Source organism: Stigmatopora argus, chromosome 12 (assembly GCF_051989625.1).
Source record: "Stigmatopora argus isolate UIUO_Sarg chromosome 12, RoL_Sarg_1.0, whole genome shotgun sequence".
NCBI classification, from domain to species: Eukaryota; Metazoa; Chordata; class Actinopteri; order Syngnathiformes; family Syngnathidae; genus Stigmatopora; species Stigmatopora argus.
This window is the reverse complement of record NC_135398.1, coordinates 1,507,540-1,524,242: the sequence shown is the minus strand read 5'-3', so window position 1 is coordinate 1,524,242 and position 16,703 is coordinate 1,507,540. Positions and strand designations below refer to the sequence as shown.

Below are 16,703 nucleotides of genomic sequence, written 5' to 3'. Positions count from 1 at the left end.
AAAAATGGATGAAAATACATCCGCAACTCGCCTATCCAATCTGAAAAGGGAAGTGCAGATGAGATAAAGTAAAATTGCCCCCCCCAACCCCAAAGCAACAGACAGAAGACGCCATGTTTCATTTAAATCATTTTGAGTCGGTCATTAAGCGAAATTGCTTTTTCATTTTATGGTTTTGCGCCTGAAATATTCGCGCTGACTTAAAGAGCAGCGAGTCTGCCGTGTTTATGGGCGCCGGCGACGGCCGTTAAACCCATTTTGGGATAATGCTCAACACGCTGGAAAAATACGCGGGTAACCCCCCCTTTTGTTAGCGGGTGGGCGGAATGCAATCAGTTAAACACTTCCTCGCAGCTGGACCGAGGGCCGCTTGATCGATGGATCAATATCGGGGTCGCTTTGCCGCGGGGGGGATTGGGGCGCGTCGGGGGCGGAGAAGGTGTCGGGAGGTGGGAGGTCGACCCGTTGTAAATCCGGAGGCGGCGTTCGGACGGGGGACGTCTGTGACTCACCCGTGGTCAATATTTGGCGAGCGGCCCGCAAATGAGGAACGAGGAATGGGGAATGCTGGGAAAATTTTTGGGAGCAATTTTAGAGATGCTTATGGACGGAAAGATGGCTTCAAATGTGAAAATCTCCAGTTAAAACAAATGAGGAAATATTAGATCAGATTAGATGAGATAACTTTATTGATCCAGTATTTGGGAAATTTCACTGTCACAGTAGCAAGAGGGTGAGAATACAGACACAGCAAAAGACATTTTAGACATAAATAAATAGGTCATAAATAAGTTAATAAATAAATACATAAGCGTGTTGCTGAAATATATATACCTATCTATACATACACAGATGCACATTTATACATACAGTTGGTCTTAACATTCAGCCATTTTTTTCTTATTATTTTTTATTGTTATATATATGTATATTATAATATAATTTATGATCATAAATTAATTCAATAAATAAATACATCTAAGGAATTTAACTATGCATACCTTTCTGTATTTCAAAAATGTTTTTCTTAATTTAATTTTTTAAATTTTCTTAAAATATACATATTTTTTTCACAAAAAAAATCAAAATCAAAAATTTAAATAAAAAAATTGTGTGTATATATAATTATCATTTTCACATATTTACTTATATTTATTTACTTCATAACTGCCAGGTCGGTATAATACTATAATATTCGCTTATTGTCAACACTAGCACAAACTGTAGTAAAAGACATTCAAAACATCCATTGACCGTCTCTCGCCGTCATTGGCAATGAAAGGGTTAAAAATGTTTAGTTTTATTTTTAAAATGTATTTTATTTGTATTATTAAATATTTGAACATGATTTGTTTTCCAGGCACTGCGGCTACATCAAAGCCAAGCAGGACCCCGATGAAGAGAAAATGCAGTTCCAACATGGCCGAGGTAATAAAATCACTTGAACACTTTCATTGGCTTTGACAATGATAGGCGTCCAATCCTAATTTTGCTGTGAATATCAATTGAATAGTGTTAGTTAGTGTCCAATCCAAATTAATTTGGCATCTATCCCCGCTTATGTCAGTCAATGAGTTCCCATAATCGCACGGCCAAGGTAATAAAATCACATGAAGACTTTGATTGGCATTGACAACGATAGGTGTCCTATCCTCTGGTGTCCAATCCTACTTTTGCTGTGAATATCAATTGAAAAGTGTTAGTTAGTGTCCAATCCAAATGAATTGGCTGTCAATCCCCACCAATGTCAGTCATCCAGTTCCAAAAATTGCATGGTAATAAAATCACATGAAGACTTTGATTGGCATTGATAGGCGTCCTATCCTCTGGTGTCCAATCCTACTTTTGCTGTGCGTATTAATCAAAAACTGGTTGTTACTCTCCAATCCAAATGAATTGGCTGTCAATCCCCACCAGTGTCAGTCATCCAGTTCCAATAATTGCATGGTAATAAAATCATATGAAGACTTTGATTGGCATTGACAACGAGAGTCGTCCTATCCTGTGGTGTCCAATCCTACTTATGCTGTGAATATCAATTGAAAAGTGTTAGTTAGTGTCCAATCCAAATGAATTGGTCGTCAATCCCCGCCAGTGTCAGTCATCCAGTTCCCATAATTGCATGGTAATAAAATCACATGAATACTTTCATTGGCATTGACAACGAGAGGCGTCCTATCCTGCGCTGTCCAATCATAATTTTGCTGTGAATATGAATTAAAGTGTGTTTTTGTTACCATCCAATCCAAATGAACTGTTCCCAAAATTGCCTCGCTTGTTAGCATAGATGCTACATGCGTTTTCACGACTCCAATGCTAGAAAGCGACACTGCTGACATTTTTGTTGGCATCAATAATTTTTGTTTTCTGGCCGGCTGAGCCTTCTTATGGCTTCCCGTTAAAACGATGAGTCATTTTATCACCCCCGACTAACTAAGTAGTTATGCATCTAATTATGTAACTGGCGCTCACATTTCACCAGTGGCAAACGGGCAACTTTTATGAACGCTCGTAAAGGCCAGGTGCTCATCTCGGGCAAACATTTATGAGATGTGGAAGCACAATTGACGACGGATCTCATTTGTTTTGTTTTTTCCTTCCCCGTTTGCACGTGCTCAGTCAAGCTTCCCGGGAGTCGGACTTACATCCACCCGCACACCTACGAAGACCCCAACCAGGCTGTCAGGGACTTCGCCAAAGAGATCGACGCCACCAATATTCGCATCGAGAGAGTCATCGGAGCCGGTATGCCGGAAAACCTTTGGGTATTTCTGGGGGGATTTACGTTATGGTTTTCTGTTCCGGGGGATTTAGAAGATAAACGGAGACTTGAAAGAGGACTCAGGGTGGTTCATGTACATCAGAAAAGGCTTTATTGCAAGAAGTGCACCAATTGGACATCTGACTTCAGTACAGTAATCCCTCGATTATCACGTCTTCACTTATCGCAAATTCACTACTTTGTGATTGTTTCCCCTCGATTAATTATTATTTTTTGTACATTTTTTAGAGTTCATAAAAATTCAAAATGTCCCCCTCGATTAATTATTACTTTTTTTTATTTTTTTTAGAGTTCATAAAAATTAGATTTTTTTCCAGCTATTAATTATTATTTTTTTTTACATTTTTTTGAGTTCATAAAAATGTGATTTTTTTTTTCCGCTATTAATTATTACTTAAATGAGGCAAAATGAGGTATTTATTCATAACTGGTTTGCTTATAGGAGAATTTGGAGAAGTGTGCAGTGGGCGTCTGCGCGTGCAAGGAAAGCGCGAAATCTACGTGGCCATCAAAAGTCTGAAGGCGGGCTACTCGGACAAGCAGAGGCGGGACTTCCTGTCCGAGGCGTCCATCATGGGACAGTTTGACCACCCCAATATCATCAGGCTGGAGGGAGTCGTCACTAAATGTGAGTCGCCATTTTCTGATTCTTTGGTAGAGGTCTGCTGAAAATTCAGTGCCCGAAAATTTCCCACAAAAACAAACAAAAAAAGCGTCAGTAGCCTGTAATTCTCTTACTACTAGTGAAGCAGCTTTGAGCGGCTCCGGCACCCCCTGAGACCTGAAACATAGGAAATTTGACAAAACACCAAAAACATTTCACACACTTTAAAAAACGAACTTGACTTCTAACACCGTCAATGACACATTAAGAGCCAATCTATACTAAATCCTCATATTTTTGTGTACATGACCTAAAATTTAAAGTCTACATCATGTTTGTTTATATAAGATTTAGGGTTTATATATATATTTTTTCTTCAAATCAAATCTCTTTATTGTCATCATACAAAGCTCCATATAACGAAATTGGTAGTGCATTTTCCCAGTAAAAACATAAATAAGTAATATAAAAATATTAAAAAATATATAAAAATATTTGAAACAAATATATAAAAATATTTTTACAAAATATATAAAATATTTAAAAAATATATAACAATATTTAAAATATATATATAAATATTTGTAAAAAATATATAAAAATATAAAAAATAAATAAATAAATAAATGTTTAAAAATGAGTAAAAACAGTCACTTCCTCCGACAGCTAACAAACGGCCGCCTCATTTGCTTGTCCAAAAATACTGTTAACAAAAAGCAACCCGAGCGTTATTTAGCAGCAGGTGTAAACAGAAGCCGACCCCCCGAGCCCCCCATCTGATAAAGCTCCATTACTATGGTTACACCTCCATGACGCACGGCCACCCCTCAAACCGCCACTTGTTTACTCGGCGTGATTGCGTTAGGACGGCGGCGTCCGTCGGTGGGAGAGACACGGGCTGGGTTCAACAAGAGAGCTGATTGGTCATCTGCGGCGGCGGCGGCGCCCGCTCCCTTTTCCATCTATCTCCTTGTCTCCCGTGTCCATCTCGCGCTGCGGCTTTCTCCCTCGGTGTTCATCTAATCTTCTCATTTAGTCGCTTTCAGTCTATCGCTTCATCTTCATCTCGCCAGCCTTTCACCAGGAGAAGACCGCCTCGGACCCGGCGCTAATGAAAGCAGAAACGGATAACTCGCCATTTGCCCCGTATCGATCGCAATTGAGTACCAAAAAAAAAGTCATGCGATACAATTACACAGCGAGCTTGTAGACAATTGGTTTTTAATTTATTAAGTATGACGTTTTAATGGGTTCGGTTCTTGGCAATATTTGGGGGCGGCGGAGGATCACGTTTCAATTCCGGTTTCGACGGATTGGACGTCTGGCGCCGATAATGGCGGCCGACGAGTTGACGCAATCTGACGTAAGGCGACCATTCAGAAAGTAACTGGCTTCAAAGAGAAAACTAGCATCCGTTAACAGCCGCTGACGTTCAAAAAATCGGACATATGTCATAAAACGAGATAGCATACCCTAGCATAACATAACTACCTTCAATGACAAAGCTAATCTCTGTTAGCAGCATCTGATAAATTAACCCAACAAATAATATGACATAGCCTAGCATAACATAACTAGTTTCAAAGACAAAGCTAATCTCTGATAACAGCATTTGATAAATTAACACAACAAATAATATGACATTGCCTAGCATAACATAACTAGCTTAAATGACAACAATAATATTACATAGATAAATTAACCCAACAAATAATATGACATCGCCTAGCATAACATTGTTTATTACTTACTGATTATTTATTATTATTATTAATTTTGGGGGGGTTATTTATTTGTTTGTTTTTTGTGCACTTTGTGGTGAAACTTTAAATCTCATTATACTTGCATAATGACAATAAAAACATTCAATTTAATTCGAGAAGTGAATGCTACATGATTGGCCATCGATGAACGTAACCCGTGAAACGTAAATAAATGAAAATGAATCACTTTAATTTTGGATTTGACAGGGAGCTAGTGAGAATTTGACGTATTTTTTTCCGAAGCAGTCCTCCCATCGTTACGGCGCATTGCCGGGGTGATAGAGTCCCCCCCGACAAATCTCACCAGCGGGGCGTCATTTCACAGGTCGCAACCGAAAGCTCTGGGTGGCTGGACGATAGCCCGATTGGTACGGGTCAATAATTCCTTCAGGCCCTTTTCTCTGGCACCAGCTGGGCCTTTTACACCTCCCTCAGTATGTAATCAAGAAAGCTGACCCAGCATGCACCTGGCTCAGGTGGGTTCAAGAGGGCCGACTCGCTAACTAGACTTCAATCGGGGAAGGAGGAATTGCAGTCACCGTTCCGCAACAGCTCCGACAAGAGATTGTGCTATAAATGTAATGGAAAAAAACAAAATTTAGTACGTGTACATCTTTAAAAAACACACTGCGACGATAGAATTCAACAATATTTGCCACACACTTCAATTTGGCTATCGATAGCATAACTAGACAATTTATTCAGTGTTGTATCCGTCGTTCTCCACGGAGGATAAAGAATATATGACTTTCAAACGGTTTGTCAGGTTCCGTTTTTCACGTTTTAAGCTTTATGGTTTTTTTTTCTAACGCGACCAATTCAAAATGTCGCCCGACTCCTCCCCAATGTTGGCCGGGATAGGCTCCAGCACCCCCGCCACAATGAATGAATACTCCCTCGTCAAAATCTCAACTTTGGGAGATTTTATTTTGGATTGTTTTAGTGTCTTTAATGTTAAAAGTCGTTTTTAGACCACACCCATTTCACCCATGAATGAGTTATTCGTTAGCTTTAGCATAAGGCTAACATGAATACGTTTCGATTTAATTTGCAACTATTAAAAGTCGTTTTTTAGACCACACCCAGTTCGCCCATGAATGAGTTATTTCGTTAGCATTAGCATAAGGCTAGCATGAATGCGTTTCTATTTAATTTGCAACTATTCAACCTTCACCTCCAAAAGAACTCGACAGTAGAAAGCTTCCTTTTGATGAATAGTTAACAATTCTAAACATTAAAAAAGTGCTTATCGCAAATCTCTCATTGAAAAAGCCATGCAAAAACACCCCCAAATTTGCTGCGTTGCTAAAAGAAGAAAAAAAAGCTCCCTTTGCAGAAATCTTCCGGACTTGTGAACCATTGGCGCTTATTGTTCTGGATGACATTAAACGAGAGAGCCGTCTTTAGGTATTCATCGTCATTTTGCCAAGTGTCGAGTGCGTGGTCACGACAATCTTTTCAATTCCCACATTTGTCATCCTTTATGCGTGCTTTGTGTCAGCTTACGGGCGCCACGCGCCGTCTTCCACCCTAATAAGCGCCTCTGCTGTCTGTCATCTGCTGATTGTTGCTATTGTCTCGCTGATTGGTGGGCCACAAAAAAAATCGGGTGGGCACCGCAATCTGCTCCGATCCTTCATCTCTTTCACCACGTCTCTAATTTGGGAAATGTGGGTTGCAGTGTGTTTTTATACAATCGTCTCATTTTAAAAAAGCCTTCAATTATAGCTGCCAAAATGCCCATTCAGTGCCACGGAGGGTGATAGACTCAATAATAATGTTTAGTGGCGATATAAATTCTCATAAAGTATCGCTGTTGTACAATATTATTGTTCACATTTAAACGAAAAAGGGATTTTACTACTAATGTGACAGTAGATTCTATTAAACCACCCATTCAAATGCAATAAATGGTCACGGTAATATTACTTTTAAAAAAAATCGATGTATATTTGAAAGCTAGTTTTGTGTTGCATATAAAAGGTGAAAAATCCAATGTCGGATTTACTCTTCAGAATTAAAGCCCAACAAAAGCATTGATTTGATCCAAAATTATGGTCATGTTTTCTAGTTCGGAACTAAATCATTTCAATTTTGCAGGTATTTATTGAAAGCTAGATTAGTGGCGAGTTATGGCGGTCATCTGCATTTCTGTTGAACTTGACGTGCTCTTAATTTGAAATGTTCAACAACAGTGCGTGCTTAGCCGCTAACTGTTAGCTTTGCAGTCGGTACAAAACGTGCACAGACAACTAAATACATATTTCTCTGTTTTGCATTGTTTACAAATGCTGTAAACAGCGACTTCATGTTTCAAGTGTGACTTTTTGCGTTTTTCGTAGACTAATATTAGTTCATGCTAGCTAGTTAAAGTGGGTAGTACATTGTCTTTTGCGATTAGCCTCAATGTAGCAATGCTAACTTTAGTGCAGGGGTGTCAGACTCGGGTTGGTTGGCGGGCCGCTTTAACGTCAACTTGATTTCACGTGGGCCGGACCATTTTAGATATAATATATAGATTTTTTTAATAAATGGATTAAAAGAGCTGGATTAAATGCCCTGAATATGCCGTTTTTTATAGATCTAAAACAATGTTTATTTTAGCTTTTTTTAAATATATTTTTAGATTTTACAAAATGATTTTTGAACTAAAAACACAGAAAAATGGATTAAAAAATAACAATGATTGATTTAAAAGGGGGAAAATCAGGAAATGTAATATACATCTATATCATTTTAATTTGATCCTAAAACAGAAAGTCGTCACTCTTGATTTACTTTCCCGGGCCGCACAAAATGATGCGATGGGCAAAATTTGGCCCCCGGGCCACCACTTAATCCTGCAGTTTTTTTGAGGACCCATAAACCGAACTCCAATTTTTATTTACTATACGATAAATTAATTAATTGTATTACATATCGCTGTCCATGGCCAATGAGTTAATACTTAAAATACATTTTTACCTCATTCCCATTGTCTATTTAACAACTAAATATGGAAAGATTTCAATTTAGCCCTTGTATCCTTAGACTTTTAATTTTTAATTTTTTTTAAGCACCCCCTGGAGACAAAAGTTTGGACACCCCTAAACTAGAAGGACCGTTTTGACCAGAGTATCGCGTGCGGTCGACTTTATTGGAAACCTCTGTTATCTATCACTCGCCAGGATAATTGAATCTGGCAGGTGTCCAGATGATGGCCGCTGATGGTTTTTGTCAGCGCGCGGGTGTGCGTGCGCTCATGTTTGTTGTCTAAACGCAAGAAACGGGATGAATGCGCTTCATTGTGCCCAAACCCCGCTAGAAGTAACGCTACACCGGCCTGCCGTTTATTCTTGGCTGGCAACCCGCGGCGTTGTGAGTTGACACACGCAAGATGGTGTGTGTTCAGTTTGCGGGTGTCGGCGTAGGAGGGAACGATATCAAGAAGTGTGACTCTCTTGTGGACGTTGTAAAGCCGCCATGTGTTCGCACCATTCGCTGGTGAGAAGTAACAAAGAACAAGTACTTTGTCACTGGGTTTGAGTAGAAATTTTGTTGGTGCATTGCGGAAAAACACATCCAGGAAGACACTTGTTTTCAGTGTTAATCTAATAGGGATGATTTAAGTGATCTGCCTGTGTTTCACGTAAATTTGACTTAGATTACTTGGAATTTAAAAAATAGACTTTCGTTAAGATTGAATTGAACTCATTTTTTTTAACTAGGTCTACAATGTCTTCTGTGTCTGTGCTTGCTACTGCAACCAAAAAAAAAATCCTGAATACGGAATTAAATTAAATTCTAATCTAATTTATTGTCTTTATACAAGTATAATGAGATTTAAGGCTTCACCACAAAGTGCACAAATAACAACAGACAAATAAATAATCAATAAATAGTAAATAAGTGTTCAACAACATATATAAGTAGGAAAATGCACAAAAACAACAAACAGATAAATAATCAATGAATAACAATAATACATAAATAATATCAATAAATAAATAATCAATAAAGAAGTAATAAATAAATAGGTAGATCAACAAAATATGTGATTTATCATTTACTGGTTAACATTGGCAAATTTGTGTTATACAGTTTTTAAATGGCTGGTGGTTAGCGTGTTGGCCTTACAGTTCTGGGATCGAGGGTTCGATCCCAGGTGGGTCCTTGCTGTGTGGAGTTTGCATGTTCACCCCTTGCTTGCCTGGGTTTTCTCCGGGTACTCCCCCGGTTTCTTCCCACAAGCCAAAAACATGCATGCTAGGCTAATTTTACGCTAAATTGTCCCTAGCTATGAATGTGATTGGTTGTTCTTTGTCTCCCCGTGCCCTGCGATTGGCTGGCTGCCGATTCAGGGTGTGCCCATAGATAGGTCGGATAGACCCCAGCACCCCCCGCGAGCCTTACAACTTATTTCAATCAGTGAGTCTATACAATCTTAAAAATAAACTTCAAACCCGATCTTTAGGTCACGTATAAAGCCACGATTTGCATATAATGTAATCCAACGATCGCCAGCGGCACCCCCGCGAACCCTCGCACGGATAATCCTCGTCAAGAATGAACACTTTGTCAAGATTTTATCATTTAATTAGCGTGCCCGTGATCGCGGGACTTGAACACTAAATTAGCCGTTACTCGTCGCACGAAAAGGGCGCGGCGGGGGTCGAAGACGGCAGCCGATTGGACCACGGAGGCGAGTGGGAGGGGCCGTTGAGATAGGAGGAGAAGGTGATGATGGTTGCAAGATGGGGGCGGGGGGGATAAGATGACACGGGATACGAGAGCGAGGAAATTAGCCCAGATAGCGCCGGAGAACAAACGAGGGCCACGGACGGGAAAGATGCGGGTAGAGATTCCCACGTGAGCGGACGCCAGCGGACGGAGAGAGATGAACGGGAGGAAATGAGAGGCGGGGTGGGCGGAGAGAGAGAGAGAGAGGCCAGCCGGGAGATAAGCTTATTGACTTTGTGTCTACCTGTTTTACACCCCCAACTGGGCCTGGCGTGGCGCACCCGCGCATCTGCCGTCTCTCAGAGCCGTACATCACCGAGTTGGCCGCCTGGCCGTGAATCAATGGGGCAATTATTTCATTTTCTCCTTTTGGCCGCGGCCTTCATTCGATAACGCCGCAAAGCAGGCGCGCGCGGACGCTCGTAACGTCGTTGCCGACGTGCTTGACTTGACAGAAATGGACGCGCCATTTTGGGCCCTTTTATCAATTGTAGCACTTTCAAAATAAAAGCGCAGTTGACGCAGTTTTCATGAGATGCAAAGTGGGTAGTGATTATTTTGGGTCGTTCAAAAACTTTCAATATTATATTTACTGAACTGAAAAATGAGCATCCACGGCTAGTTTAAATAAATTGGACTTCTATTGTTGTCAATGGCAGGCGGCGAGTCCATTTTGTGTCATTTGGAGGTCACTTTTTGTTAATTTTGAATCATCTATTGATTTTAGAGAATTTTTTTGGGCTACTTCCTGTTTGTCAGTCGCTTTCTGATGATTTTTGGGCTTTTCCAAGGGACATTCCTGTTATTTTTAGGCCATTTTAAGGTTTCTTGTTCACTCATTGGCCGCCATTGATGGCATCGTGTTGACTGCAGGAGGCGAAAGAACGAATATGTCTGCGGTTAAAAAAAATGGCGCAAAGCGTACTCAACCACAGAGCTATATTTCTAGAAACAAAAAAATCTCAAAATTCTAGAAACAAAAATATCATTAAAAAATCTGAAAATTCTAGAAACAAAAAAATCATTAAAAAAATTCTAGAAACAAAAAAATCTTTAAAAAATCTAAAAATTCTAGAAACAAAAAATCATTAAAAAATCTAAAAATTCTAGAAACAAAAAACATTTAAAAAGATTCTAAAAATTCTAGAAACAAAAAAATCATTACAAAAATCTAAAAATTCTAGAAGCAAAAAAATCATTACAAAAATCTAAAAATTCTAGAAACAAGATAAAAGCATTTAATTCTGTATATACTGCTTTAATGAGCTACAAAGTCAGACACCCTCCCCCCCACGCAGCAACAGATTAATTTATAGCGAGCATCACACCCCCGTAAATCCCACCAACTTGCGTCCGAACCTAGAAATTTTCCACGGCCGTGCCTGAAAGCACTTCTCGGACAAGCGTAAAAACCAAGCGTCGGCGAGTAATAAACAGCAAGCAAAGGAATACATGGCGGCGCCGAGATAAATGCGGATTGGCCATCCTCACCCGGCACCCCCAGCACAAGAAAATCCAATTCTCTTTCACTTTTATCCCCGAGACTAATGTTACTGTCAAAGAAGACACCGACACCAGAGACCCACGGCTGTGTGTGTGCGTGTGTGTCCTCGCGCTTATGTGTGTGTGTTGCTGTTAGCTTCACAGATAGCGAATTCATTTAAGTTGATACATGGCTGCCTTTACCTGCAATCTAACTGGAGGCCTCCGTGGTGTTGTTCTGCCTTCCCGTGACAACATGTCGACCAAAAAGCGCGACTTGGGCAATAAACGGACACGAGCTGTCTGCAGTAGGGAGGTCCCCATCGCTTATTTTTGCCCGTTAACTCCGAGTGACCCGATTCGTAGGATCTGCCGATATCGAAGTCCTGATCCGATACTTGGGAAATGTATGAAGTAGGAGGAAAAAGTAGTACAAAAATGTCTTTTGTGCACCCAAAAGAGCATCGTAAAAGACAATACACATCCTGGCAGGCGCGAACAGGACCATAACAGCCAAGACAAACAGACTCGAGGACAGTTTCTTCCAATACTCGAGTCGAGTTCTGCACTCGTCGCAACATTATAATCCATTTATTTATGTCCAAAATGTATTTTTCTGTCTGTATTCTCACCCTCTTGCTACTTTGACAGTGAAATTTCCCGAATACGGGATGAATAAAGTAATCTAATCTAATCTAAAAAAAGGGTGATTTCAACAAAGTTTAAAATTAAAGGTAACATTGAAGGTAAAATTAAACAAACAAATCCCTTCAGTTGCGCAGCAGCAAAATAAGGTCGCAAACAAAAACTTGAAATAATGAATTTCACATAAACTTATCCAGTGACTAAACTTGGTCGTAATAAATTGTCAACAAACATATTTTAATTGTGATTTGTTGGACGTTGACAGTTTTTACCACACGGTTTTTTTCAAGTGTCAAAATAGTCTGTATATCTATACATTTTTGCATTATACCTATGGCTGGGGGCGGAGCCTATTTTTTATTATTATTATTTATCTGTTCATTTGTTTGTTGTTTTTGTTATTTGTGCTACTTATTTATGTTGTTGACTACTTCTTTATATTATTCTGATGTTATTGCGAGCCGAGGCCAGAGAAGAAGAAGAGCGCCGACCGACTCTTGTTCTCTGGCGCCGCCGGCCGTCTTTGTTCCGCGTAATTGGGCTTCATTACAGCTGCCTCGTTATGTCTTTTCCCAGGCAAGCCGGTGATGATCATCACGGAGTTCATGGAAAATGGATCCCTGGACACCTTCCTCAAGGTGAGTCGGACCCAACTGACAAGCTCGGGGGCGGAGTTACAGTAGAAGGCGGGTTTTTTTATGTGGAAAAAGTGGGTAGTGCGTCGGACTCACGGGTCCTGGGTTTGAAACCAGGGCGGGCCTCAATGGGTGGAGTTTGCATGTTCTACCTGGGCTTGTGTGGGTTTTGTCCAGGTACTCCGGTTTCCTCCCACGTCCCAAAAACATGCATGCTAGGCTAATTTAGCACTCTAAATTGCTTAACCATAGCTATAATTGGTTGGCTTTTGTCTCCTGGTGCCCTGCGATTGGCTGACCGCCAATTTAGGGATGGGCTCCGGCACCCCCCGTGACCCTTGTGAGGATGAGCGGTTCAGAAAAATGAATGAATTGTCTCATCTAACTATAGAGAAAGACTCTCACTAACATCTGATTCATTCCAACTGAAAAAAACCCTCCTAGAATCCCATTGACAAAGCCAGATGTCCAATTCATTTCAACACGGCGTGCTCCTTTAAAGCGCTTCCTTCCCATCAGGACTGCGACGATTGGCCAAAGATGACGAGATCCATCAATGGCGAGCGATACCCTTAAATCCTGCCCCCACAAAACCAGATGAAACAAAAAAGCAGACCCGAAAATGTTGCGTGAAGCAGTTTGCGTTGTAACGAGGGTCGTAAAGGCCAGCCTCGCTATCATAATGGAACGTGTTTTATGCTTTTTACAGCTGATCTGTGCTCCAAGCATCCATTTCTGTATTTAATTACGCCGACCATTTATTAAACAGCCGTCCCCGAGAAGATACAAAACCACCGATACGGCGGCCAAGCTCTTTTGCTATCTCGTTGAAATGGGAGGGCTGGCAGTAGCGCTTTGAAACTACTTATTATATACATATGTATTTTTTCAATAACCAATTTCAGTACTATTGACGCCCAAATGTTCATTTTCCGAACCGCTTTATCCTCACTGGGGTCGCGGGGGGTGCTAGAGCCTATCCCAGCTTATTCCCTGAATCGGTGGCCAGCCAATCACAGGGCACGGGGAGACAAACGACCAATCACAGTCATACCTAGGGGCAATTTAGAGTGTTTATTCAGCCTAGCATGGATATTTTTGGAACGTGGGAGGAAACCAGGGTACCCGGAGATAACCCACGCAGGCCCGGGGAGAACATACAAACTATACACAGGTGGACCGGCCTGGATTTGAACCCCAGAGATGCGAGGCCGACACGCTAACCACTCAAGCCGCCGCCCAATCATGTGGATCGTAGAAACTAAAAACTCTTAAAAAGAGTCCTTAGTACTAGACGTCCAATCTATTTGAAGTGGGAGGGTGGCAGCCAATGAGCAAAATCCCAAATATATTAGACGTCTATTGGCGTCATTGTCCGACCGTGAATTAAGCGGCTCAAACGCTACAAAAAGACAAATGTAAAAATGTTTCAGTGTTGTCGTTTTATTGAAGTAATAAATGTCACACATTAAATGAACAAAATGAAACAAAAAAAGGCATTTAACCAGTGCAATGTCCTTCATAATTTTGCAAAGAAGGCATCAACTACAAAACAAATGAAGACTTGGCACCAAAAATGTCAAGAAAAGGGCTGTAATGTAGTAGTCTTAATATGATTGGCCTACAAAATGGGATCAAACATTTTGGGACACTCTGCATTTTTAGGTCAAACTCAATGAAAAATGTGCACTAAACAGGTCCAAGTTTGCTTTTGCTAAAATTATAGGTGCTACTCAGAATATCAGATCTCATGTCCTAGTTGGGCTAATAGCATACTACTCTGAAAATGCCTGAATTTAAGCAGATTCAGGCCTGGTAAGTACTTGGATGAGACACCGACTGACTGCCTTTACTACCAGTTGCTGTAACTAACTCTTATGTTACCATGTGCTCGCTTAGCCTGTGTGAAGAAGTGACATCTCTAATCGACACATATTCTACTAGGGACCTGTGGCCTGACTGGTAAGTCATAACCCTTGGAACCTCACAACTTTGGCCGCGTGGGTTCAAATCCCGGTCGGGAGACATTTTCCCTTAATTGTTTCTATGTATTTGTAGTCAAGACCTTCCAACAATGACATATCAAGTGTGGCCAATGTGGCGTAGAGGTTTGTACATCTGACTGGCGTGTGGGAGGCTGGGGTTCGAATCCCGCTGTCGTTTGACTGATCACTACACTATGTAGTTCAGTAAATGGATGATCCTTTTTTCATTAATATAAAGACTTAGTCATTTTTTTCAGCAAAACAATTATGTTCCGGTCAGCCTTCGGCTGACCGGAAGACAGTTGGGGGGAGGGGGTTCCTGGTGGTGTTCGACAGTCGGCCTTCGGCCGACTGCCGACACCATACAGTCGTCGACTGGCGACACCGGGACGTGAACCCTCGACACCCTGGTCGCAGGCAGGTGACTAACCCACTACACCACGAAGCGGCCCGCCTATACATGGTCATTGGGTGCTCTTATTTATCCCGGTAGGGAGACATTTTCACTTAGTTGTTTCTATCTATTTGTAGTCAAGACCTTCCAATAATGACAATGTCAAGTGTGGCCAATGTGGCGTAGAGGTTTGTACACCTGACTGCCGTGTGGGCAAGCAGGGTTCGAATCTCAGTGGACGCTGAACCATTTTGCCATTAAAAAAGACTGTCATCTTTCCTTAAATAAGAGCACCCAATGACCATGTATAGGCGGGCCGCCTCGTGGTGTAGTGGGTTAGTCACCTGCCTGCGACCAGGGTGTCGAGGGTTCACGTCCCGGTGTCGCCAGTCGACGACTGTATGGTGTCGGCAGTCGGCCGAAGGCCGACTGTCGAACACCACCAGGAACCCCCTCCCCCCAACTGTCTTCCGGTCAGCCGAAACATAATTGTTTTGCTGAAAAAAATGACTAAGTCTTTATTTTAATGAAAAAAGGATCATCCATTTACTGAACTACATAGTGTAGTGATCAGTCAAACGACAGCGGGATTCGAACCCCAACTGCCCACACGGCAGTCAGATGTACAAACCTCTACGCCACATTGGCCACACTTGATATGTCATTGTTGGAAGGTCTTGACTACAAATAGATAGAAACAATTAAGGGAAAATGTCTCCATACCGGGATTTGAACTCACGCGGCCAGCAGTGTGAGGCTCCAAGGGCTATGACTTACCAGTCAGGCCACGGCCCTATAAGAGACTTTGTGTATATTAGAGATGTCACTACTTCACACAGGCTAAGCGAGCACATGGTAACATAAAAGTCGGTCAGTTGGTCTCCCATCCAAGTACTAATCAGGCCTTACCCTGCTTAACTTCAGGCATTTTCAGAGTAGTATGCTATTAGGCCAACTAGGACATGAGATCTGTTATTTTGAGTAGCACCTCTAATTTTATCAAACGCAAAGTTGGACCGGTTTAGTGCACATTTTTCATTGAGTTTGTCCCACAAATACAGTGTCCCAAAATGTTTGATCCCATTTCGTAGGCCAATCATTTTGAGAAGAGATCCCAATGCTAAGCTAGCACTCTAACCATGAGTGAAAATGTGTGCTGTTTTTTTACATTTTTAATGTACAAAAACAATAATCCTAACAACAAAGTTATGCTGTGACTAATCAATGAGACTAAGCATTTAAGAGGTAATCTAATGAATCAAAATTATGATTATAGCGCCATTTTGGCTTGGTCAAGAGCCACATATGGCTCGCGAGCTATAGTTCTCCCGTCCCCCCCTCCATACATTTGTACATCTATTGAAAGGCACGCCATCTCATTAGTCTCCTTCCCGACCGGTCCCGGAACACAATGCGGTGGACAGATTGATAGAGGAAGTCTTTAGGTTTGTTAGACACTCCAATCAATCAGTTTCTTGCAAAACGAGCGGCTAATTAACTTACTCCGCAGCTGCCGAAGAGGCAGACAAAGAAGCGCCGTCGTCGTCGGTAGAAAGCGCCACGCCCCTTTGAGATGATGGCTCGGTGATGAATGGCGACACGGGGACGGACGCCATCTACCTAATAGAGAGTTCTCTCGACCCGAGCTAAGACGGCGCTAGATGGATGGAACAAAAAAAAGAAGGAACGGAGAG

The 16,703-nt window shown here is 41.4% G+C and overlaps 1 protein-coding gene across 1 annotated transcript in view; it reads left to right on the top strand.

Annotated features, from left to right (window-relative positions):
* The window catches only part of LOC144085438 (ephrin type-A receptor 3-like), a 90,761-nt gene that overhangs the window by 64,766 nt on the left and 9,292 nt on the right, over nucleotides 1–16,703 (top strand). Inside the window, exons 11-14 of the mRNA XM_077614711.1 lie at nucleotides 1,361–1,428; nucleotides 2,620–2,745; nucleotides 3,225–3,410; nucleotides 12,572–12,633. Of these exons, the coding sequence (XP_077470837.1) occupies nucleotides 1,361–1,428; nucleotides 2,620–2,745; nucleotides 3,225–3,410; nucleotides 12,572–12,633 (442 nt within the window). The remainder of the gene's footprint in view (nucleotides 1–1,360; nucleotides 1,429–2,619; nucleotides 2,746–3,224; nucleotides 3,411–12,571; nucleotides 12,634–16,703) is intronic.